This window comes from Pipistrellus hanaki, assembly GCF_964339955.1.
Source record: "Pipistrellus hanaki genome assembly, chromosome: 15".
NCBI lineage: Eukaryota > Metazoa > Chordata > Mammalia > Chiroptera > Vespertilionidae > Pipistrellus > Pipistrellus hanaki.
The window spans coordinates 36,586,411-36,609,897 of NC_140517.1; the positions used below are offsets into that span (position 1 = coordinate 36,586,411).

The window sequence follows — 23,487 nt, forward strand, 5'->3', positions numbered from 1 at the left end:
TAAACAAATGGGACTACATCAAAATAAAAAGCTTTTTTACAGCAAAAGAAACCATCAACAAAACAACAAGAAAGCCCACAGTGTGGGAGAACATATTTGCAAATGTTACCACTGACAAAGGTTTAATCTCCAACATCTACAAACGGCTTATACAACTAAATAAAAGAAAGATGAATGATCCAATTAAAAAATGGGCAATGGACCTAAATAGAATATTTTCAAAAGAAGACAGAAGGATGGCCAAAAGGCACATGAAAACATGCTCAAAGTCACTAATTGTCCGAGAGATTCAAATCAAAACAACAATGCGGTACCATCTCACACCTGTCAGAATGGCCAACATCAACAAATCAACAAACGTCAAGTGTTGGCGAGGTTGCGGAGAAAAAGGAACCCTCATGCACTGCTGGTGGGAATGCAGACTGGTGCAACCACTGTGGAGAACAGTGTGGAATTTTCTCAAAAAACTGAAAATGGAACTCCCATTTGACCCAGTAATCCCACTCCTAGGAATATATCCCAAGAAACTAGAAACACAAATCAGAAAGGATATATGCACCCCTATGTTCATAGCAGCACAATCTATAATAGCTAGAATTTGGAAACAGCCTAGGTGCCCATCAGCAGATGATTGGATCAAAAAACTGTGGTACATCTATACAATGGAATACTACGCTGCCATAAAAAAGAAGGAATTCTCATCATTTGCAGCAACCTGGATGGAATTGGAGAACATCATGCTTTGTGAGTTAAGCCAGTCAATGAAAGAGAAACACCACATGACCTCACTCATTTATGGATAATAAAGAACATTATAAACTGATGAATCAAAAGATAGATATAGAGACAGTAAAGCAACAAGCAGACTGTCAAATTACAGCAGGTAGGGTAGGGAGATCTGGGGTGATAACAGATCAACCGAAGGACTTGTATAAATGCATATAAGTACAACCAATGGACACAAAACTCTGGGGAGGGAGGGTATGTATGGGGGGGCAATGTTAAAATATGTACACAGATAATAATTTAATAAAAAAATGCTGAAGGGTATTCTTTAAGAAAAGGAAGAAGAAGAAAAAGGTAAAGGTAAAAACTATGAACAACAAAAAGACATCAAATACCTACCAACAAGTGAATCTAAAAATCAAGTGAATAAAAAATCTGAAGAACAGAATGGACTGGTAAATATAATAGAATCAGGGACATAGAAAGGAGTGGACTGACAGTTCTCAGGGGGAAAGGGATCTGAGGGGTGTGGGAAGAAACTGGACAAAAATCTTACACCTATGGATGAAGACAGTGGCAGGGGGTAAGAGCATGTGCTCAGGTAGGGAATCAGGTGGAGGGGAGCTATGGGAAGAGAAAAAAAGAGGAACACCTGTAATAATCTGAACAATAAAGATTTATTATATAAAAAAAATAAAGATAGCTGAAACCGGTTTGGCTCAGTGGATAGAACGTTGGCCTGTGGACTGAAAGGTCCTGGGTTCGATTCCGGTCAAGGGCATGTACCTTGGTTGCGGGCACATCCCCAAGTAGGGGGTGTGCAAGGGGCAGCTGATCGATGATTTTCATCGATGTTTCTAACTCTCTATCCCTCTCTCTTCCTCTCTGTAAAAAATCAATAAAATATATTAAAATAAAATAAAATAAAATAAAAAAGTAAAGATTAAAAAAAAAACTACTGTCACTCCAAAATAAACGCTCATTTATTCTCATTCTCTAATCATGGGGATTTCTCCCATGCTGCTGTCTCCTCTTCTTTCCTTCTTCCTGTTTCCTTAACTAACCACTCCCAAATTGCCCCTGGGATTCCATAGAAATTCCCCTTCTGTGCTGTTCTCATCAATGTGCTGTTGGTCAGGTTTCGATGGTATAACAAACAGATCCTGACAGAAAGGGAATAGCTTAAATAGTTCCTTACCTTTTCTTGCTTCACCATCCCCTAGGCTCCAGTTGCTGATCACATATGTATGATGGAAGATGGGTCCTGTCCCTGTCCATATTCCAGCCTATGGGAAAGGGAAAGAGCGGAAGCAAAGAGCAAGCATTTTTCTTTTAAGCAAATTTCACTTCCACTTACATTCCATTAGTGAGGAATTAGTCAATTGGCTGTGCCAACTGTTTAACTCAAGGGCTTTGCTGTTTGACACGTTCTATTGAAGAACAAGACATGGTTGTAGCCAGGTAGTTTTATTTGCTTGCATCAAGTAAAGGTTTCAAATCCAAAGCTCTGTCTCCCTAAAGGGAGGCTTTAGCCATTGCTTATATACATGATTTAATTAAATGTTAATTTCTCCTTAGCAGTTGGCTACACTTATATGGTTAGGTTCTTGTCAGCTCATCCTGTATACAACTAGTCTGCAAAATACTGTACTACATCTTAACATTTAGCAAGAGCAGCAAGAACCAGATCTTAAGGCCCTTTCCTATCTTATACAACTGCAAGGGAAGCTGGGAAATTTAGTCTAATTTCCCCAATTATCTAAAAATGTCTTTTAAAGTTTCTTGGTTTGAATCAGGATCAATACACTGCATTTGATTATTAAGTCTCTTAAAGCCCTTCTCACCTATGTGTCTGCTCTCCAACCCTGTCCACTACCAGCCCCTCCCCTCTCCCCCCCCCCCCTTTTTTTTAGGCTATTTGAGAAACAAGGCCTTTTATCCTATAGTATTTGGCTGTTTGGTTCTTCATAGAATCAATCAATTCACTTGTTCCTCTGACCCTGTTTATTTGTTGGATCAGGCTGCCATAATAAGGCTGGGTGGCTTAAACAACAGAAATTTATATTCTCACAGTACTAGAGGCTAGAATTCCAAGATCAAGGTGCCTGCAGATTTAGTTTCTGCTGAGACCTCTCTCCATGGTTTGCAGAAAGTATCCTCACCCGGTTTTTTCTCTGTGCATGATGCAGAGAGTTCTCTAGTGTGCCTTGCTCTTCTAAGAACACCAGTTTAATAGGATTAGGGCCTCACCATATGACCTCATTGTACCTTAATTATCTCCTTAAAGGTCTGATCTTCAAATACAGTACAGTCACATGAGAGGTTAGGGCTTGAACATATAAATTGGGGAAGGAAACACAATTACTTAACACAACATATTGCCAATCTAAAAGCTTGACTAAATTTAGATTCAATCTTATAGGCGAGAACCCTGCATTGCTGGTGCTTTCCCACTGTTGGTGATACTGCCAGTGTTAGTGATCAGTCAGTAAGTTCAGAAAGTGTCAGCCTGACAGTCAATTGTGTTCAAGTTAGAATAGGATTACTAAGTATGTGTCTTGGGCCAAGCATTGGATCTTTTGCGTCTACATGGTACAACACCCAGGGGCCATTGTACACTCTGTACACTGTTTAAATTGAGGGAACACACAAAGCTCCAGGCGCCTGCCTGGTCATCTCCTTCCCTTGTCCATGTTGAGGAAGTTCGGCCACTAAGGTGCTGCTGCAGAATGAGCAGGAGGTTGCATGTGTTCATCTGGAGCAGTTGTCAGAGCAGGACTCCCCTTCCCCCCGCAAGGCAGGGTGTGGGTCCGAGGCAAAAGCCACCTGCTCACCACTGGCTGTACTCCTCTGCAGTTGAGCATTGACAGTTGCTGGGTAGGCTCCTTCTACTGCCCCCAAGGTAACTTCACCGCCACCATCTACGATGCCATCGCCACAGAGAGCACCCTCTTCATTCGGCAGAACCAGCTTGTCTACTATTTTACGGGCAACTATACCATACTCCACGAGAGTGACCATGGCAGCGGTGAGAGGATTGGGATTGGGCCATGTGCCTAGGGGTCTGTGGCATCTTGGAGAAGGGAACTGCCTGTTGGAGCCCAAGGGGCTGCCTTAATGAACCCATCCACTGTGGCACTGGGGGTGGGGTGGGGGTGGGGGGCGCTGGGATTGCCAATGGGAGAGGAGGGAGTGTTGGAGGGACTCTCCAAGGTCCTGAATCACCCTGCCCATCCTGAAGGGCATTTTCCCACTTTCTCTATGCTGGGTGGGGCCTTCATCCAGACCTTCCCAGGAAGTGTGAGTCAGCTGGGGGAGGTTGAGAGTGAAGGGAGGGATGAGAGAGAGACAGAGATGAGAGAGAGGCAGAGAGGGGGAGAAGAGAGAGAGAGAGAGAGCAAGAGAAAGAGACTCTCACACACATTGTCATAAAGACAGGAAAAGACATACTGAGAAAGGCATACTAAGAGAGGAATTGGGTGTGGAGATGGGGAGAGGCATAGGGGTCAGAGAGAGAGAGAGAGAAAGAGAGAGAAACAGGGATGGGAAAAGTCATGAAGGAAACTGATCAGAGAGAAAAAGGAAAGACTTTGACTCAGCCACATCCTTTAAATCAGAGAGGGCCATTTGGATATTTATAACATCATTCACATGCCATACAAAATTATCAACTTCAAAATTAGCCTGCTTCCTTAGCTGGTTTAGCTCAGTGGATACAGCATCAACCTGCAGACTGAAGGGTTGCAGGTTCATTTCCAGTCAAGGGCACATGTGTGAGTTGCAGGCTCAAATCTCCAGTAGGAGGCGTGCAGGAGGCAGCTAATTAATGATTCTCATTATTGATGTCTTTCTCTCTCCCCCTTCCTCTCTGAAATCAATAAAAATATTTTTTAAAAATGAGCCTGCTATATTTAGTCAAATATTCAATTAGCTCACCCCTAATACTGTAGCAGGGCCAGACCAAATGATTTCAGATGCCCGAGGCCTGGACATTCCCCACCCCCGTTTTAAATGGGAGCTTGCTTAGTTCTTCTAGGTTTCCCCCAATTCAAATGAAAGATGTCATTTAGACTTAGGGTCACTTGGATTTATAGGATCACAGGAACTTGGTGTCGCCGATATTTCATTAGTTAATGCATATTCTCAACAGCTAATTTTTCTTCCTTTCTTACTTAGGACACTTGGCCAGTGGGAAGAACCAAATTAAAATGGGCTCAAGCTGAAAAAAAAAAAATGAGGTGTTTTCTCAGCTTAGATAGCTAAAATACAAAACAAACCAGGAACATATTGGTTTCAGGTATAGTTGGATCTAGGGACTCACTGTATCCTTTAGACAGGTCCCTCTTGTGAAGGCCATGGTGACTCCCAGCAACTGCAGACTTTTATACCTCCAGGGGCCCAGGAAAGAGCATCTCTTGTTAGTGGTTGCAAACTCAGACTGTCTCTGATTTACCCCGCTTGGTCACAGCCCAGCTCAGAACCAATGGCTCTGGCCAGGGGAATGCAAGGGTGGGGTCAAACCCAATTGGAACCTCAGGGACAGAATGTGAGTCAGGAGGATTTTCTCAAAGTCAGCTGGAACCCTATGCTAAAGGTCCCTCAGTCACCACACTGAGCAGCTGTTCCAGGGGGAGAGGATGATAACAGGTTCATTAAGGCCAGAGAAATGTGGATGTGGGGCCCAGGTCCAAACGCCTGGGCCTGAAACCCCATGCTGGCCACTGCAGGGAGCTGGGTTCGTGTACTGCCCAACGAGTGCATCAAGAAGCTGTGCCCCGTGCATTTTCATGGAAATGGCTCCGAGTACATCATGGCCCTCACCATTGGGAAGCATGAAGGTTATGTCCACTTCGGGACTATTTCAGGTAAGGGCAGGGGCCTCTGGCAGCCAAGAGATTCCTCCATTCCCTCTCACCTCCAAGAAGTCTGATCGTGGGCTCTTACCCCTCACTATGTATCTTCAGAAGGAGTCCCATGGCCTGGCCAGTTTGGCTCAGTGGATAGAGTGCCAGCCGAGGACTGAGGGGTCTCTGGTTTGATTCCTGGTCAAGGGCATTCACCTCGGTTTCAGGCTCGCTCCCTGGCCCCAGTATGGGCGTGTGTGGGAGTCTCTCACATCGATGTTTCTCTCTTTGTCTCTCTTTCCCTCGCTATCCACTCTCTAAAAATCAATGGGAAAACATCCTCTGGTGAGAATAAACAAAAACAAACAGACAGACAAACAAACAAAAGGGAGTCTCAGGCTGGAGGTTGGCCCTAGGACTTAGGCATTTGTAGGGATAGTGCCTGGGGTATATTATGTATTTTGTATTGTTTGGTTTCAAAGGGCATAAGTTCAATTAAAAAATCATTTAGGCATAAATAATTTGTGGACTTACAAGTGAAAAGACAAAGTGCCAACTTCAGGCATAGCTGGATACAGGGGCTCACAGGGTATATTGTCAAGACACTGTATCTTAGGGAAAAAAGAGGAACAATTGTAATAATCTGAACAATAAAGATTTATTAAATTAAAAAAAGACACTGTCTCTTGGCAAGATAGTATAGCATAGTGATTATGGCACAGATCTAGAGAGAAACTGCTCTGACACTGCCAACTCAAGTCACCTGTGGTGTAGACAGGTGACTTACCCTCTCTTTTTTGTCTCATTTAATAAAAAAAATTGGGCCAATACTACTACTAGTACTTGCTTCACTGTGTTGATATAGAGATTAAATATGTTGGCATCCATAAAGGTCTTAGAATAGTGCTAGGGACATGGTGAGTGCTGGGAAAGGGTTTACTATTATGAGCCCTGTGATTTAGCTTCTTCTTCAGGTAGATGATCCTCTTGTGGGGGTTAAGGAGGGCTCCCAGGAGCTTGAGGATCTTCTCCCACTGACTTGGGCCACCCAGGAGAATGAGAGAAGCCTCTTCCTCATTAGCCCTAAGGGTGCACTCTGACTGGCCAATTCTTAGTCACCTGGCTGGACCTGAACCAATTACTGTGACCAGAGACAGACATACTGATAGGCCAGGAGTGAGTGACTGGAAGGTCAGGGGGTGAGACCTGTCCCCTGAAATCCATAGACTGGAGGAAGTGGGTAGGGCACTGGCATTCAACAGTGGTGGGATGCCTGTTGGGGTGAATGGGGGAAGGGCCTGAACATGGAACTGCCCTGCTCTGCAGATGGCCTTGTTACCTTCCAGAGACTGCCCAGGCAGCAGTCGGTGTGCGAAAGGATACAAGGTACCCATGTCCCAAATGGGTCTGCAGTGGGTGGGTGTGGGGATCTAGGAGAGCGGGGAAGTATGGGAGAGGTCACAAGGAAGGAAAGGGATGGGCAGCTGGCAGTGTCGTGGGAAGAGATAGAGTTACAGGGATGAGATGGGTGGCAGTCTCAGAGAGGGAGGAGGTGATGGAGAGGGGTGGGTTCAGGCTGCTCTGGACCTCCCCTTCCAGTTGCCAACTGCTCCATAACCTGGGCCGTGTACACTGAGGGTAACTACAATCTGCTGCTGCTGGTGGAGGTTGAAGACACTGCTGCCAAGAAGTATTTCCAGATGGTCCACTACGACCTGGGTAGTTGGGGTACTACGGGTGGGGGGCTTGAGTGCATAGCAGACAATGGGAGGGAAATGTTGCTCATGTCACTCCTAGGTAAGGGGTGGTGGTGGCAAACAGGCTTGGTGGGTTGGAGGAACTGAGAGAAAGTCAGTGTGACTAGAACAGAGCAGGTAAGGGAAAGGAGGGAGATGAAGTCATAAGCAGAAGCCAGATAAGGAAGGGCCTGTGGCTCACAGGAAGGAGGTTTGGTTTTATTTCACCTGGACTGAGAATAGGGTGCCATGTGCAGCTGAATAGGCTGTGCACTGCACTCCCCTGTCAAGGAGCTACAGGAGACAAGTCCTGTGCCCTGACTGGATGTGTCTTTCAGAGGCAGTGCCTTCTTAGAATTCATGTGAAGAAACAGTAAGGGCCAAGAGGCCCGAAGGGGAAGCCATTGTAGGGTTTTGGGGAGGAATCGGGAAGCTAATGACTTGCCTAGTTTCAGGTTTTTGAAAGCTCAAGGCCTCAGGAGATTTTGCTGTGTTCTCTTCACCTGTAGTCAGTGATCACCTGTCCATTCTCTACACCATCCCGGAATTCATACCTGAGGGTAGGAGGGGAAGGTGGAGGGGGCCTCAAAGGTGGGTGGGAGCCAGGAGGGATCCCGCCTCACTGCTGTGTCCACTCTACCTCTGCCCTGGCCAGCTCGAGGCCTGGAGTTCCTGATGATCCTCGGGACAGAGTCATACACCAACTTCCCGATGGTGCCCAAGGGCATGTCCTACAACTCATTTAACAACATACTGTTCATCTGGGGTAACTTCCTCCTGCAGAGGTAGGGGCATATTCTGCTTCCCCAACCCCACAAGGTGGGGGTCCTTTCCAAAGTCACCAAGCTTTCAGTTTGCCTAAGTCCTGACATTATGAGGACTGTAATGGGGAAAACACAGGCTGGGGAGGTGAGGGCTAGAATGGGGGGAACTAGGAGAGCCTTCATGTGAGATCCCAACCTATGTGAGCAATAGAAAGCATTGTCTGGGGAAGGTTAGGGCACTTTTCACCCCTCAGGAACCTAGGAGCCCCTGAGTCAACTCCATGGGTGGTTGGCAACATGCCAGGTTGACCGAATCCTCCTGTTCACAGATGGACAGGCCCCCCAGAGGGTTTGGAATTGGGGGCACAAGCTGAAATCCCAGGTTTCCTTTTCATGTTCTCTCTCTTTTTTTTTTTTTTAAATATATTTTATTGATTTTTTTGTACAGAGAGGAAGGGAGAGAGATAGAGAGTTAGAAACATCGATGAGAGAGAGTCATCGATCAGCTGCCTCTTGCATACCCCCTACTGGGGATATGCCCACAACCAAGGTACATGCCCTTGACCGGAATCGAACCCGGGACCCTTCAGTCCCCAAGCCGACGCTCTATCCATTGAGCCAAACCGGTCTCGGCCCTTTTCATGTTCTCTTAAAACTAGCCAAGAAGTGAGAAAACAGCTCTTGTGTTATTTTTAGCTTGGACTGGGGAAAACATATCTTCCAGGGGCCTTGCCTGAGTGTTCCTAGCTTCCATCTCTACCCCTGCAGCTATGACAATGAAAACTTCATTTACCTGGCGGACTTCCCCAAGGAGCTGTCCATCAAGTACATGGTCAACTCATTCCATGGAGAAATAGCTATTGTCACAGAGACCGAGGAGGTGGGCTGCCTGCTTCTCTCCCCACTTCCTCTCTGCCCACCCCAAAGCCCAGAGGTCTCCCTTTCCCCCTGCCAGCGTAAAGGGGTCAAGGAGAAGGAACACCCTAAGGGTGGTGGGGAAGGGCAGCAGAAACTCCATTTACAGCTGAGAACACTGGAGTTCAAAGAGGCTAAGTGTCTTCCAAAGTTCCTCAGCAGAGTGAGAGACCTGTGCTGAGTGATGTGATCTGATTTCCAGAGGGTGCCCTCATTTATTTCATCACGCAGGTGTACCTTTCATAAACATGCAGCACTTACTGGATGCCTGGCCCAGAGCTGGGGCACAGTGGCAACCGAGTCAGCCCTGGGCCTTGCCCTCATGGGGTGTCAGGTCAGTTGGGTAAGATAGAGTCGTCCCCAGACAGGGACAGTTGAGAGTGGTCAGGCTGCAGCAGGGGAAATCACCTGTGGATATTCAGAGAAGGGGTATGTGTATGTGTGTTAAGAATGGCCACACAGAAGAGGCCACAGAGATGGGGGACATCCTGGAAGCTGAGGTTCAGGAGGAGGTGAGGTCTAGAGTCAAATGTACTCGGGGCATGGGGGCTGGGCATCAGTGCAGAGATGGGAAATTAAGGCCAAAGTGAAATTGAGACCCTGGAGAGTGAGAAGAAAAAAGGAAAGCTCAGCCCTAGGAACCCCATCCATTAGAGCACATGTGTCAAACACAAGGCCCGCGGGCCAAATCCAGCCCGCCAGGCCTTGCAATGTGGCCCGCACCGCGCTGTCATCACTGCACTCCGCTGTCAGTTTATGACATTGTCAGTTTATGACTGTTCAGTAAACCATTCGGCCCGCGATTTAGGCTGGATTTTAGATTTTGGCCCCTTCTCTGATTGAGTTCAACACCCCTACATTAGAAAGTATATGTATTAGGAAGGCTTAAGTTGCAAGTAATAGAAACTATAGCAGAAGAAACACCAAAGAAAACATGGTGAGTGGAAGCTGGAAGCAGAAATGGTGGGTTCTGGGAAGTAGAGAGGTGGCTCTACAGAAAGAAGGGGTGTGAGCTCACCTGATTCCAGCTGGAGGTGAGCTCCCAAGCCTCACCCCTCAAGGAATGGGGCCATCACACTTGGTAGAGTAAAGGGGTGAGGGGGGAGGGGTCAGAGTCCCCATTGCCCTCACACATACAGCTGTTGCACCTCCAGATCTGGTACCTCCTGGAGGGCAGCTATCGTGTGTACAAGTTGTTCCCATCCATGGGCTGGGATGTGCACGTCAGCCTCCAGGTGATGCAGCAGTCCTCTCTCTATGCCTCCAACGAGACCATGGTCACCCTCTTCTATGAAGACAACCATCTGTACCAGGTGCCAGTAAGGGGCTATGGAGAGACGGGTGTGTGTGTGTGTGTAGAAGGGCGGCTGACACTAGCTCCTTTCCACTGCAGCTGGTGTACCTTGTAAACAACCAGCAGGGCCAACTCATCAAGAGGCTTGTGCCTGTGGAGCAACTTCTGATGTACCAGCAGCTCAATAGCCACCTATCCTTGCAGCATCAAAGGTGAGAAGACGCTGGATGCAGTAGTAAGAGAGCCCCACACAAAGCTCCCATTCCACAGAGGGTTGGAGGGAGACCAAACCATCCCCACCTAACAGCCTTAGTGCTCTGATGTGGGAGGTCAGGGTGAATGGAAGCTCAAAGAAGCGGTTTAACCCAGACAGGAAGGGAGGGAGCACCAGAGAGGGCTTCAAAGAGAAAGATGTGCATGAGCTGTGAGCTGTGCGGCAGGATTAGCCAGGTAATAAGATGGAGGACGTCGTTCCAAACAGGGGGAATCCTATGTTCAAAGGCTCTGAGAAGGAAAGGAGATTGAGTTTTTGAGAACTGAGAGAAAGTGTAGTACAGACAGAGTGCCGTGGTGGCGGCAGGGCAGACAAGGTGAGCCAGTGGTCATAGGGAAGAACTTCATCTTGAGGGCGCTGGAATGCTATGCTGGGATTGAGGGGAGGGACTGCCTGGTCCGATTTTACTGAGTTTAATAATAACCCTCTGGTCACCTGTCGAGGAGCCCGGGGATGGAGGGAAGGGAAGGAGAAAGGGGGAGGTGGAAGGACTCTTAGGAAGAGGAGAGTCTAGGATGAGATCCAAGACTGGTTTGAGGCTGAGAGGAAGAGCAGGACTGGATTGGATTTGGGGAGTCTGCAGTGCAGGGGTGGCAAACAGCCTGTGGAGGCTCTTGGGGCGCGGGGCACAGAAAAGTAAGCGGCCACCCCCGCTACCACCGCGCAGCACTAAGCCGAAGCTCTCCTTCACCAACCTCTGCCCCTTCACGGTGATGCGCCTGCGGGACCTGCCCGACCAGAAGATCTTCACGCGCCGGGAGCGCTACCGGGCGCAGCCGCCGCGGGTGCTGGAGCCCTCAGGCTTCCACACCGAGAACTCTCTCGCCATCTATCAGGGCCTCGTCTACTACCTGCTCTGGCTGCACTCCAAGTACGACAAGGTGGGCGCCTGGGCAGGCTATCCCCAGGGCTTGGAGACGGAGCTGCGGAGACCAGAAGGCGGCGTCTGCGGAGCGGGAAGAAGCCGCGGAGGGGGACGGAGCGGAGCAGCCTGTCGGAGGCTGAGCAGGGCCGGGGGCGGGCTGGAGCCGGGCTCTGGGGGACGGCTTTCCGGCGCTAACCCCGGGTGGGTGCAGGGCGGGCGATGTGGTGATACTTTGCTTGGGCTGGGACTGAGGCTGGGGCGGGTGTGGGAATGTCGTCTGCCTGTGGACGCTCCCTCACGGTGCTGGTGGTCTCTGCAGCCTTATGCCGACCCGGTGCACGACTCCACCTGGCGTTGGTGGAAGAACAAGAAACAGGACCAGGTGCGTAGAGAGAGTCTGCGGTGGAGCTACCCCGCCCCTCACTCCGCCCCACCCTGTGCGGCTGCGCACTCAGGGTGCTGCCTTCCCGCCCCCCCACGCTCCAGGACTACTACGACTACCTGGCGAGAAACAGGAAGAGTGCGGGTAACGTGCATATTGACATGGCCAACTACAAAAAGATCTACGACGTCAAGGCCGAGTACCAGCTGCCGGAGCGCATCTTCCTGGATAAGGGCACCAACTACAGCTTCTCTATCTTCCTGACCGCCCGGGGCCACTCGTTCAAGTCTGAGCTGGAGCCAGGTCTGTGGGCAGGGCCTGAGTGGAGTCGGAGTGGTGGGAGCGGGGTGGCTGGGACCTGGGCACCATTCTGGGGCGGGTCTGGTTCTAGGCCTTAACCCCTTCTGTGCCCCGAGCAGGTAACATCTTCCATCTGCTGAGCCAGCTGGACCTGGGCGTGGTGCTGGCCGACCCCAGCTGCATTGAGGCGGTGGTGAAGCACAAGGTCCTTATTAACCGCAACTCGGTGTATTTCTCGGTGAGGACAGGTGGTGAGGAGGATTTACCCAGGCTGTAGACTTGATGGAAGCTCGTGGTTCCTTAAACCGTTCCTAGATCTTTGGGCATGCCTGTTGACCCCTTCGTTTTCGCCCCCAACCCAGGTTATGCTTGGTGATAAAAGGGTTTGCTTTGACCAGGGCATTAGTGGCCATCACTTCTTGAAGACGTCCATACTGGTCAAGGTACGGTCCCAGTCTGGAGAGAAGGGAGACAGGATGAGGGGAAAGGCTGGTCCCATGGGACCCACCCTCATCACCTGATCCCACCCACAGGTGGTGGGGTCAGCTGGGTACTGCTTCCAGAACACGATCCAGGGGCTTCGCATGCAAGTATTGAACCTTGGGGTGTTGGGTCCTGTGCTGGGTGGGAAAGGGTTGGGCAAAGTAGAAACAGGGCTGATTCTGTGTGCTCCACTGGGAGTCCCACCCATCCACCCACTCCTTTTGTCCATTTTTGTTTTCAGAAAGGGCTGCCCTTGTAGTTATGTAGATTGCATCCAAGTTTGTATGTTCCTTCTAATACTTTTCTGCAAGGGGAAGTAAAGTAACTGTGACATGGGCTTCCTTTTCCAATTGGCACAAAGGTGCCATGTGGGCCAGTTTGGCCCTTTTTCCCATATGTTGCTCTTCATGTGCCCACTTACATGTGCTTTGATCACTCCTTTGGTTCTTCACTTACATGTGCAATATCCCCTTTGCACAGAGACCGAAACTGAGCCTCAAAGAGGTGCAGACATCTGCTCAGAGTAACTCAGGGAGCTAACAAATGGTAGAGGAGGGACGTGACCCAGAGGCATTGTTGTCACCCACCTTCCTGCACATTAACCAGCAGACAGACCCTGTTGCTCCTCCCTCCTGACTAGATATGTCTGAGGGCAATAAAAACGGTTGTAACAATCCTAACACCTTGGATTACATGAGACAATTCAAGTCAAGTGCAGGGTAGAGTGACTCACCTGAGTCTCCATAAGTGTTTCTTGCTATGCTTAGTGATATGCGTTATCATAACTTCAAAAGGTCAAAGTTAACATCCCCATTTTGACCTGGCAGATTCCTTCTGGGAATCTAATCTATAGCACACTTATAGCAAAGGGTAGAAAACAACCTAAATGTCCATGAATAGGGGAGTGGTTAAATAAGTTATAGTACATTCATGCAATGAAAAACTATGCAGCTATAAAAAGAGAAAGAAAGAAAGAACGAAAGAAAGAAAAGAAATAAAGAAAGATCAATCTCCATATACTGGCATGGAATGGTCTCCAAAGTATATTTTATTTTTAAGGGTACACAACAGTATATACAAAACATTAGCATGAAATAGGTTCACTGAGAACTATACTCATGTTTGCTTTATTTGCATGAAGAAACTTAAAGGAAACAGGCGAAAAATACTCAGGGTGGTTCTCTACTCTGGTGATAGAGGAGAGGCAGGATAGTTAGAGGATGGAAATGGAAACTTTCACTGTGTGTGTCTGTGTGTGTGTATGTAACAACATATATTCATACTAAAGGCCCAGTGCACGAAATTCATGCATGGGGGGGTCCCCGCAGCCCAGCCTGCACCTTCTTCAATCAGGACCCCTTGGGGACATCCCTTTCACAATCCTGAACCACTGGCTCCTAATTGCTCACCTGCCTGCACCCTAGGTCGTCCCTAACTGTCCCCCCCTTGCTGGCCTGATTGCCCCCAACTGCACCCCCCTGGTCACCTCTTACTGCCTGGCCTGGTCACCTCTTACTGTCCCCACTGCTGACCTGATCACCCCCACTTTCCCCCCCTGCCTGCCTGGTCACCCCACGCAGCCTGCTGTTCAGTCATCTGGTCATCCCTCACTAACCCCTCTGCAGACTGCTTGTTCAGTCGTCTGGTCGTCCCTTACTAATCTCTCTTCAGGACTGGTCGCCCCACGCAGCCTGCTTGCTCAGTCATTTGGTTGTCCCTCACTAACCCCTCTGCCAGCCTGGTCATAGGCAGCCATCTTGTGAGGGCATGAGGGTCAATTTGCATATTATATCTTTATTATATATAGGATGTGACCATGTTAACCATCTAAAAATGAAGTTTTACCCACAGCCAACATTATACTCAATGGGCAAAAACTAAAACCATTCCCTCTAAGAACAGGAACAAGACAGGGATGCCCACTCTCGCCACTCCTGTTTGACATAGTACTGGAAGTACTAGCCATTGCAATTAGACAAGAGGAGGAAATAAAAGGCATCCAAATTGGAAAAGAAGAAGTAAAGTTATCCTTATTTGCAGATGACATGATATTGTACATAAAAAACCCAAAAGACTCCATTAAAAAACTAATTGACTTAATAAATGAATTTGGCAATGTAGCAGGATACAAAATTAATGCCGAGAAATCCATGGCTTTTCTATACACCAACAGAGAAACTGCAGAAACAGAGACTAAAAAAGCAATTCCATTTACCATCGCACCAAAAAAATTAAGATACCTAGGAATAAATTTAACTAAGGAAGTAAAGGACCTATATGCGGAAAACTACACGACACTGAAAAAAGAGATAGAGGAAGATGTAAGGACATGGAAGAACATACCATGTTCATGGACTGGTAGGATCAACATCATCAAAATGTCCATACTTCCTAAAGCAATCTATAGGTTCAATGCACTCCCCATTAAAATACCAATGACATATTTCATCGACCTAGAAAGAACTCTCCAAAAGTTCATTTGGAACAATAAAAGACCCTGAATAGCCATAGCAATCCTGAGAAAGAAGAGTAAAGTAGGAGGGATCTCAATACCAGACTTCAAACTATATTACAAAGCCACTGTTCTCAAAACACCCTGGTACTGGCACAAGAACAGACATATAGATCAATGGAATCGAATCGAGAACCCAGATATCAACCCAAATCACTATGCTCAATTAATATTTGACAAAGGAGGCACGAATATACAATGGAGTCAAGACAGTTTCTTCAATAAATGGTGTTGGGAAAATTGGACAGACACATGCAAAAGAATGAAACTAGATCACCAACTTACACCATTCACAAAAATAAACTCAAAATGGATACAGGACTTAAACATCAGACAGGAAACCATAAAAATACTAGAAGCATCCACAGGCAGCAAAATCTCAGACGTATGCCAAAAGAACTTCTTCTCTGATACTACCCCTAGGGCAATGGAAGCTAAAGAGAAATTAAACAAATGGGACTACATCAAAATAAAAAGCTTTTTTACAGCAAAAGAAACCATCAACAAAACAACAAGAAAGCCCACAGTGTGGGAGAACATATTTGCAAATGATACCACTGATAAAGGTTTAATCTCCAACATCTACAAACAGCTTATACAACTAAATAAAAGGAAGATAAATCATCCAATTAAAAAATGGGCAATGGACCTAAATAGAACATTTTCAAAAGAAGACAGAAGGAAGGCCAAAAGGCACATGAAAACATGCTCAAAGTCACTAATTGTCCGAGAGATGCAAATCAAAACAACAATGCGTTACCATCTCACACCTGTCAGAATGGCCAACATCAACAAATCAACAAACGACAAGTGTTGGTGAGGTTGCGGAGAAAAAGGAACCCTCATGCACTGCTGGTGGGAATGCAGACTGGTGCAACCACTGTGGAGAACAGTGTGGAGTTTCCTCAAAAAACTGAAAATGGAACTCCCATTTGACCCAGTAATCCCACTTCTAGGAATATATCCCAAGAAACTAGAAACACGAATCAGAAAGGATATATGCACCCCTATGTTCATAGCAGCACAATCTACAATAGCCAGAATTTGGAAACAGCCTAGGTGCCCGTCAGCAGATGATTGGATCCAAAAACTATGGTACATCTACACAATGGAATACTATGCTGCCATAAAAAAGAAGGAATTCTCATCATTTGCAGCAACCTGGATGGAATTGGAGAACATCATGCTGAGTGAAATAAGCCAATCAATAAAAGAGAAACACCACATGACCTCACTCATTTGTGGATAATAAAGAACATTATAAACTGATGAACCAAAAGATAGATATAGAGACAGTATATCAACAAGTAGACTGTCAAATTACAGCGGGGAGGGAAGGAAGATCTGGGGGAGATAATAGATCAACCGAAGGACTTTTATACATGCATATAAGTACAACCAATGGACACAAAACTCTGGGGAGGGAGAAGATGTGTGGGAGGGAGGGAGGGGGGCAAAAAAAATCAATAAAATATATTAAAAAAAAATAACTTCACAGATTTTAACTTAGAAGTGTTTCAATTAAATAAAAAAAAAAGTGGAAAAAAATTTTTTTAAAAAAATGAAGTTTTAAAAAAAGCCAATGATTTGGCTTGGCCAGTGTGGCTAAGTTGGTTGGAGTGTTGTCCTATACACTAAAAGGTTCAGGGCACATACCCAGGTTGTGGATTCGATTCCAGTCAAGGTGTATGCAGGAGGCAACTGATCAATGTTTCTCACGTTGATGTTTCTCTCTCCCTTTCTCTAAAAATAATTTTTTTAAAAAGCAAACGACTTTTAAAAAGATAGGGAAACAGTCAAAACCGGTTTGTCTCAGTGGTGGAACATTGGTCTGCGGACTAAAGGGTCCCGGGTTCGATTCCGGTCAAGGGCATGTACCTGGGTTGCAGGCACATCCCCAGTGGGGGTTGTGCAGGAGGCAGCTGGTCAATGTTTCTCTCTCATCGACGTTTCTAGCTCTCTGTATCTCTCCCTTCCTCTCTGTAAAAAATTAATAAAATATATTAAAAAATAAAAAATAAAATAAAAAGATAGGGAAACACAGGTGCTAAAGATAGTCTGAGCTTCTCTGTCTTTATATTCTCAGGCTAGGCCTTCCTGGTTTCTAGCCCCTCTTTCTCCCTACCCCCACATTACCAGATCAAGAGGCATGTGTATTTAGAAGGCCTGGAGCCTCTCTCTTGCTCCCCATTCTGGAAGAAAAATGGAAACTGGAACTAATTGATGAGTAGTGGGTTTTCAATTTGTAAATATCTTGGGTGAAGGAAGGAAGAAATGAATTTACACATAATAGGTGCTTAATCAAATTTGGTTAGATGAATAACGGCTTGGAGGGTCTTTTAGCAGGCCAGATCCAAACATGGGCCTCCATGTGGGATGGAGATGAGCCTGGGATCAGGGGGATGGACTTGATACACTCTCTATATCCAAAGCTTACTCATTCATTCAACCAGTATTTATTGAGTACCTGCTATATTCCAGCATTGTTTTAGGGGCTAGAGTTATAGCAGTGAACAAACCAAACAATTTCTGCCCCTTGTGAAGCTGATGTTCCAATGGAGGAAGTGTATTCATTCCTAGGTCTGCCATAACAAATTACCACAAACTAGGAAGTTTGTTCTCTCCCAAATATGGAGGACACAAGTCTAAAATCAGGATTGGTCCTTATGCAGGTTCTGAGAGAGGATCTGTTCCAGGCCTGTTTTCTGGGTTCTGATGATTATTGACAATTGTTGAAATTCCTGGGGTTATAGATGCATCACTGAAATCTCTTTCTTCATCTTCACAAGGCCTTTTCATTGTAAGTCAGTGTCCAAAATTCCCTCATGTTATAAGGGCACACCAGTCATTGGATTAGGACCCAGCCTAATCCAATATGATTTCTTCTTAACTATTTTTTATTGATTTCATATAATAAGGGAGAGGGAGAGAGAGATAGAAACATCAATGATGAGAGAGAATCATTAATTTGATGCTTCCTGAATGCTCCCCACCCCCCAACTGGGGATCAAGGATCTAGCTCATAACCTGGGCATGTGCACTTAACTGGAATCAAACCTGGGGCCCTTCAGTCCATAGGCTGACACTATATCCACTGAGCCAAACCAGCTAGGGCTGACTTTATCTTAATTTGGTTACATCTATAAATACCCTATTTCAAATTAGGTCACATTAGCAGTTACCAGGGATTTAGGACTTCAACATATCTTTGGGATGCACAGTTCATCCGTAACAGAGTCAGACAATAAGATAAATAAAATATATTGTGGGAAATAAAAATGGCAGAGGAGTAAGTGGATGTCTAGTGAACATGCTCCCAGAAACAAACTGGAATTATTGATACAACAAAAATGCAGAAAAACTTCGTGAATAATCAATGGAAGACTTGCTGGAGAGAAACCTGATAACTGAGGATGGAAGTGATGACTGCATAGAGACTGGTAGGAAGGGCAGAGACAAGAAAAGGCTGGCTGGCCTCCCACAGACAGCAACTGCAGTTCTGAAGGATATCTTAGCTGTAAGGGGTTTCCACTGAGAACCCTGGGATATCATCCCTAAGCTGGGCCTCCCAGAAGAAAGCACCAGAACTGAGAAAAGTGCCCAAATAAAATCTAGCTGTGAAAAGCACAAGAGTTGCTGTCTTCCTGGAAGAGATGTCTGGAAATGGAGGCACCCTCTTAAAGGGCCTATGCACAAAATTCCCTGTGCAGTCACTCGCCTTGTGTTCCAGCAAGGAAGAACAGAGTGGACTGGAGTTGTGAGAGCAAAAGCCAGAAAAGGGAACTCTCAGGTTAGAGCTTGGAAAGCAGACATCCTGGTTTGCTGTGCTGAGTCATTCCCTCAGCTATGGAGGTCATCTTTCTCATGCAGATAATTGCTACACAGGCAGCCTTGCCTGGGGGGAAGATAGCTGACCTACCCTATTGGAAAACACCTTGCCTCACTGTGTGGAGTTTCTGATACCCATTAAAAGACTGAGAATAATAGCCTTCAGGCAGAAGCAATTGCCCCACACAGTGAGGAAAAACACACACAAAAAAAACCCAACTCTCGCTACAGCTGAAGACAATGACCTGAGGGCAATTCAAGACAGAGTCCCATGAGTCTGTAGGCAGGGATAATCTCTGGAGGATTTAAGTCTCTGCCTGATCTAATTAATCGGAAACAGCATTTGACACTGTCCTGCACCAGAGATTGAGAGTTATAGCAGATCTACCTAATACGCAGTCACAAACCCAAATAGGAAGCCAAAATTAGGAGACAACAAAACAACCTACAAATGAAAGAATTAGAGAATTCTCTAGAAGAATTAGGTCACATTAGCAGCTACCAGGGTTTTAAGACTTCAACATATCTTTGGGATGCACAGTTCATCCATAACAGAGTAAAATGTAGATAAGAAATTTATCTGATATACAGTTCAGAAAAATTATGGTAAAGATGCTCAATAGCATGAGAAAGATATAATAACTATGGAAACAAATAAAGCATGATAGCACAAATAAAGAACACATTGGAAGAAATACACAGTAGATTTGGGGGAGCTGAAGATATAATCAGTGAATTAAAAGACAGGGTTGAAAAAAATAGAGAACCAAAAAACAAAACAAAACAAAAATAAAAAAACAAAAACAAAAAAAACCAGAAGGACAGCTTAAGGGAGCTGAGGGACAACGTGAAATGTAACAATATTAGAATAGCAGGTGTGCCAGAAAAGGCAGAAAGGAAAAAGGGATAGAGAATGTGTTTGAATATAATGGCAGAAAACTTCTTAACATGATAAAGGAAAAAATCACGTAAGTCGAGGAGGCACAGAGAGTCCCAAGCAAGAACCCAAACAGGCCCATGCCCAGATACATCATAATTAAAATGCCAAAAATGAAACAAAAAGAGAGAATCTTAAAGATAGCAAAAGAAAAGCAAACTGTTACCTACAAAGGAGCTCCCATAAGGCTGACTGATTTCTCATCAAAAACTATATAGGCCAGAAGGAAACAGCATGAAGTACTCAAAGTATGGAAAGCAAGAATATGAGATCAAGATTATTATATCCAGCAAGGCTATCATTCAAAATAGCTGGTGAGATAAAGAGCTTCCCAGACCAAAAGAGGAAAAAAAAAAAAGGCTTAGAGTTTATCACCACCACAACACAGCCCTATAAGAAATGCTAAAGGAACTGCTGTACGCAACAAGGCCCTGACATGTCTGAACGAGGCCATGAACATGAGCTGTGCCCTGCTGGCCAGCCAGGAGGGCGCCCGGCCCGTCTCCTGCACCGTCGCCTGGAGCTGCTGGGAGCTGTGGGACGTGCTGACGGCCACATGCCTGCTGGAGAACAGCAGCGGCTTCCGTCTGGACAGTGGCTGGGCCCTGTGCGTCCAGGTGCTGCCCGGCTCCCAGGCCGCGGGCTCCAACCTCACCGGCCCGGCCGTGACCTACACGGTCCCCGTGGACCAGCTGGGCCTCAGCGAGCGGGGGGAGGTGACACTGCTCCTGGGCCCCAGGGAGGACAGCGCGCTGGACCTGCCCATGACCATGTCCTGCGTGCTCTTCCTCAGCCTCCGGGGGGTCGTGGGCGGAGCCCTAGCCCCCTCGTACCCGCTCAGGGACCCCTCCTTTGACGGGTGCTCCCCTCCCCGAGTCCTGCCTGAGCAGGAGGGCATTTGCCTGCCCCTGGGCGAGCACACGGTGGACATGCAGCAGGGCCTGCGCTTCCCGGGCCTGGCCCCGCCCCCTGCGCCCTAACCCCCTCCCGGCGACCCCGTGAGCACCTTCCTGGGAGCCTGCTGCAGCCAGGCAGCAAGCCGGTGGGGCCCGAGTCCCTGCATGCCAAGTACCTGCCGCCGTCCGTGGCCGCCATCCAGGTGTCGGCAGAGTTGCTCAGAGCTTCCCTGGGGGGACAGTGACTCAGGCGTGTCCCTGTGCTGCGCCACCGTGCAGTGGCTGCTGGCCCAGAACGCTGCCGTGGACGCCGTGCGGGCCCGAGCCCTGACCTCTGTCCAGGCCCTGGCCCCAGACGGCGCCGAGATCCGCCTCATCGTCCAGGAGGTGGCGGTGGCTGGCCTGTGCCCGGCGGGGCCCGTCCAGGCCGTGGAGGTCCAGGTGGAAAACTCCTCGCTGGCCAACCTGTGCTGGGCCCACCACCCCGTCGTCGGACACATGCAGAGGGTGGTGGTGGAGCAGGCCGCCCGGGGCTCCAGCCCCGCTCCTGCGTGCAGGACTTGCACCAGATCCAGGCCAACCACGAGGCACTGCTGTGGGAGGTACAGGCCCTGCGGGATCGGCTGTGCACAGAGGATGAAGCCAGCTCCCAGGCCAGGCCGAGCGCCTCCTGCAGGTGTACCAGCAGCTCCGTAGCCCCCGCCTCCTGCTGCTGTGAGAGGTGGGCCGCCGCCCTGCTCCAGCCCCCAGCTGCCATACTGCGCTCACGGAGAAGAATCAGGACTCGAAGGACTACTTCCAGCTCCGGAGCTGGAGCAGGTGCCGCCTGCATGTGGCTGTGGCAGGTCAGGGTGAGCTTGGCTGCCGACCGCAGGCTTCAGACCCCTGGCCCCATGGCCACCTGGCCTCTCTGTGGACATGCTCTGGGACGGGATGTAGAGCGACTTCTCAGGGTAGCCGAGTGGACGCTGGCCTGCCCCTGCTGGCCGCCCCCTCCCCTGCCTGCCTGCCCGCCCTGTCCTGGTTCAGGGCCTCAGCTGTCCCTCCTCTCCCCCCACAGCTGCCGGGGCTCGCCCTCAGCCGTCACTGCTGGCAGCTCCCCCGACTCAGGGCTGGTCAGCGTCATTCCCTCCACACAGCCAGAGCAGGCGCGGCACTGCCTGGCAGCTGTTGGAGGCCGTGGAGCCAGCTCAGGACCAGGAGGGACGGGGCTTCCTGGGGCACTGTCCATCCATCTGCCTCGTCACCTACCCAGGGGCCTTGGCCCTGTCCCTGCACCATTGGGGTCCCAGGTGGGGGGCTCCCTGTGACCAAAGCACAAAGACTTGGGGTGCTGCCAGTGGCCTGGACACTTGTCACTTGTGCCCATGGCTGGGGCCATCCAGCGCCCGGCTCTGCCCCGGGTGTTGGGGTGAGGGGACTCTGGGGTCACTTGGTGCTTCTCTGTGGTCGAGGGCCCGTGCTGCCACAACAGGCCTTCCTGTGAAAAAATAAACAAATAAATAAAGGAACTGCTGTAATGAGAAGAGGAGATAGAAAAATAAAAAATAAAGGAACTTCTGTAATGAGAAGAGGAGATAGTTATACAAAATTAAAATGGTGGTAAATAAGTACCTATCGATAATAACCCTAAGTGAAAATGAATTAAATGCTCCAATCAAAATGTATACAGTAGCTGAATGAATACAAAAACATGACCCAACTATATGCTGTCTACAAGAGACCTATCTTAGAACAAAAGACACACACAGGATGAGAGTGAAAAGATGAAGAACAGTTTTCCAAGGAAATGGAAAAGAAAACAACAACAACCTGGATTAGCAATACTCATATCCAACAAAATAAACTTCAAAATGAAGGCCATCACAAGAGACAACAAAGGTCATTAAATAATACTAAAGGGATAAGTTCAATAGGGGATATAACCCTGGTAAATATATATGTACCCAATTTAGGAGCATCTAAATATATTTTTTTAAACCCAAAATCTCTGGAACATAGCAAAAGCAGTCCTGAGAGGGAAGATCATAGTACTACAGGCATACCTTAAAAAAAAAAAAAAAAAAAATCATAAGCTATTTAATTCTACAACTTAAAGAACTAGAAAAAGAACAACAAGAAAAGCCCAGAGTAAGCAGAAAGGAAATAATAAAGATTGGAACAAAAGTAAATGACATAACCTGTCAAAATGGCCAACATCAACAAATCAACAAATGACAAGTGTTGGCGAGGTTGCAGAGAAAAAGGAACCCTCATGCATTGCTGGTGGGAATGCAGACTGGTGCAACCACTGTGGAGAACAGTATGGAGCTTCCTCAAAAAACTGAAAATGGAACTCCCATTTGACCCAGTAATCCCACTCCTAGGAATATATCCCAAGAAGCTAGAAACATCAATCAGAAAGGATATATGTATCCCTATGTTCATAACAGCACAATTTACAATAGCTAGGATTTGGAAACAGCTTAGGTGCCCATCAGCAGATGATTGGATTCAAAAACTATGGTACATTTACACAATGGAATATTACACAGCCATAAAAAAGAAAAAATTCTTATCGTTTGCAGCAACCTGGATGGAATTGGAGAACATCATGCTGAGTGAAACAAGCCAGTCAATGATAGAGAGACACCACATGACCTCACTTATTTATGGATGATAACATTATAAATTGAAGAACCAAAAGATAGATATAGAGACAGTAAAGCAACAAGCAGACTGTCAAATTACA

The 23,487-nt window shown here is 47.3% G+C and overlaps 1 protein-coding gene and 1 pseudogene across 2 annotated transcripts in view; both read left to right on the top strand.

Annotated features, from left to right (window-relative positions):
• Positions 1-23,487, top strand: part of CATSPERG (cation channel sperm associated auxiliary subunit gamma) — a gene marked incomplete at its 3' end in the record, with an annotated part of 53,374 nt that overhangs the window by 19,491 nt on the left and 10,396 nt on the right. Inside the window, 15 exon segments of the mRNA XM_084906876.1 lie at positions 3,583-3,754; positions 5,454-5,591; positions 6,897-6,956; positions 7,170-7,289; positions 7,816-7,866; positions 7,962-8,091; positions 8,839-8,950; positions 10,140-10,298; positions 10,379-10,491; positions 11,221-11,434; positions 11,738-11,800; positions 11,905-12,103; positions 12,220-12,338; positions 12,463-12,543; positions 12,634-12,690. Coding sequence (XP_084763002.1) covers positions 3,583-3,754; positions 5,454-5,591; positions 6,897-6,956; positions 7,170-7,289; positions 7,816-7,866; positions 7,962-8,091; positions 8,839-8,950; positions 10,140-10,298; positions 10,379-10,491; positions 11,221-11,434; positions 11,738-11,800; positions 11,905-12,103; positions 12,220-12,338; positions 12,463-12,543; positions 12,634-12,690 — 1,788 coding nt within the window.
• On the top strand, positions 17,455-21,920 carry LOC311633781 (Fanconi anemia core complex-associated protein 100-like; annotated as a pseudogene). Its single transcript has 2 exons — positions 17,455-17,466; positions 20,226-21,920. The product of its transcript is annotated as a Fanconi anemia core complex-associated protein 100-like (transcript).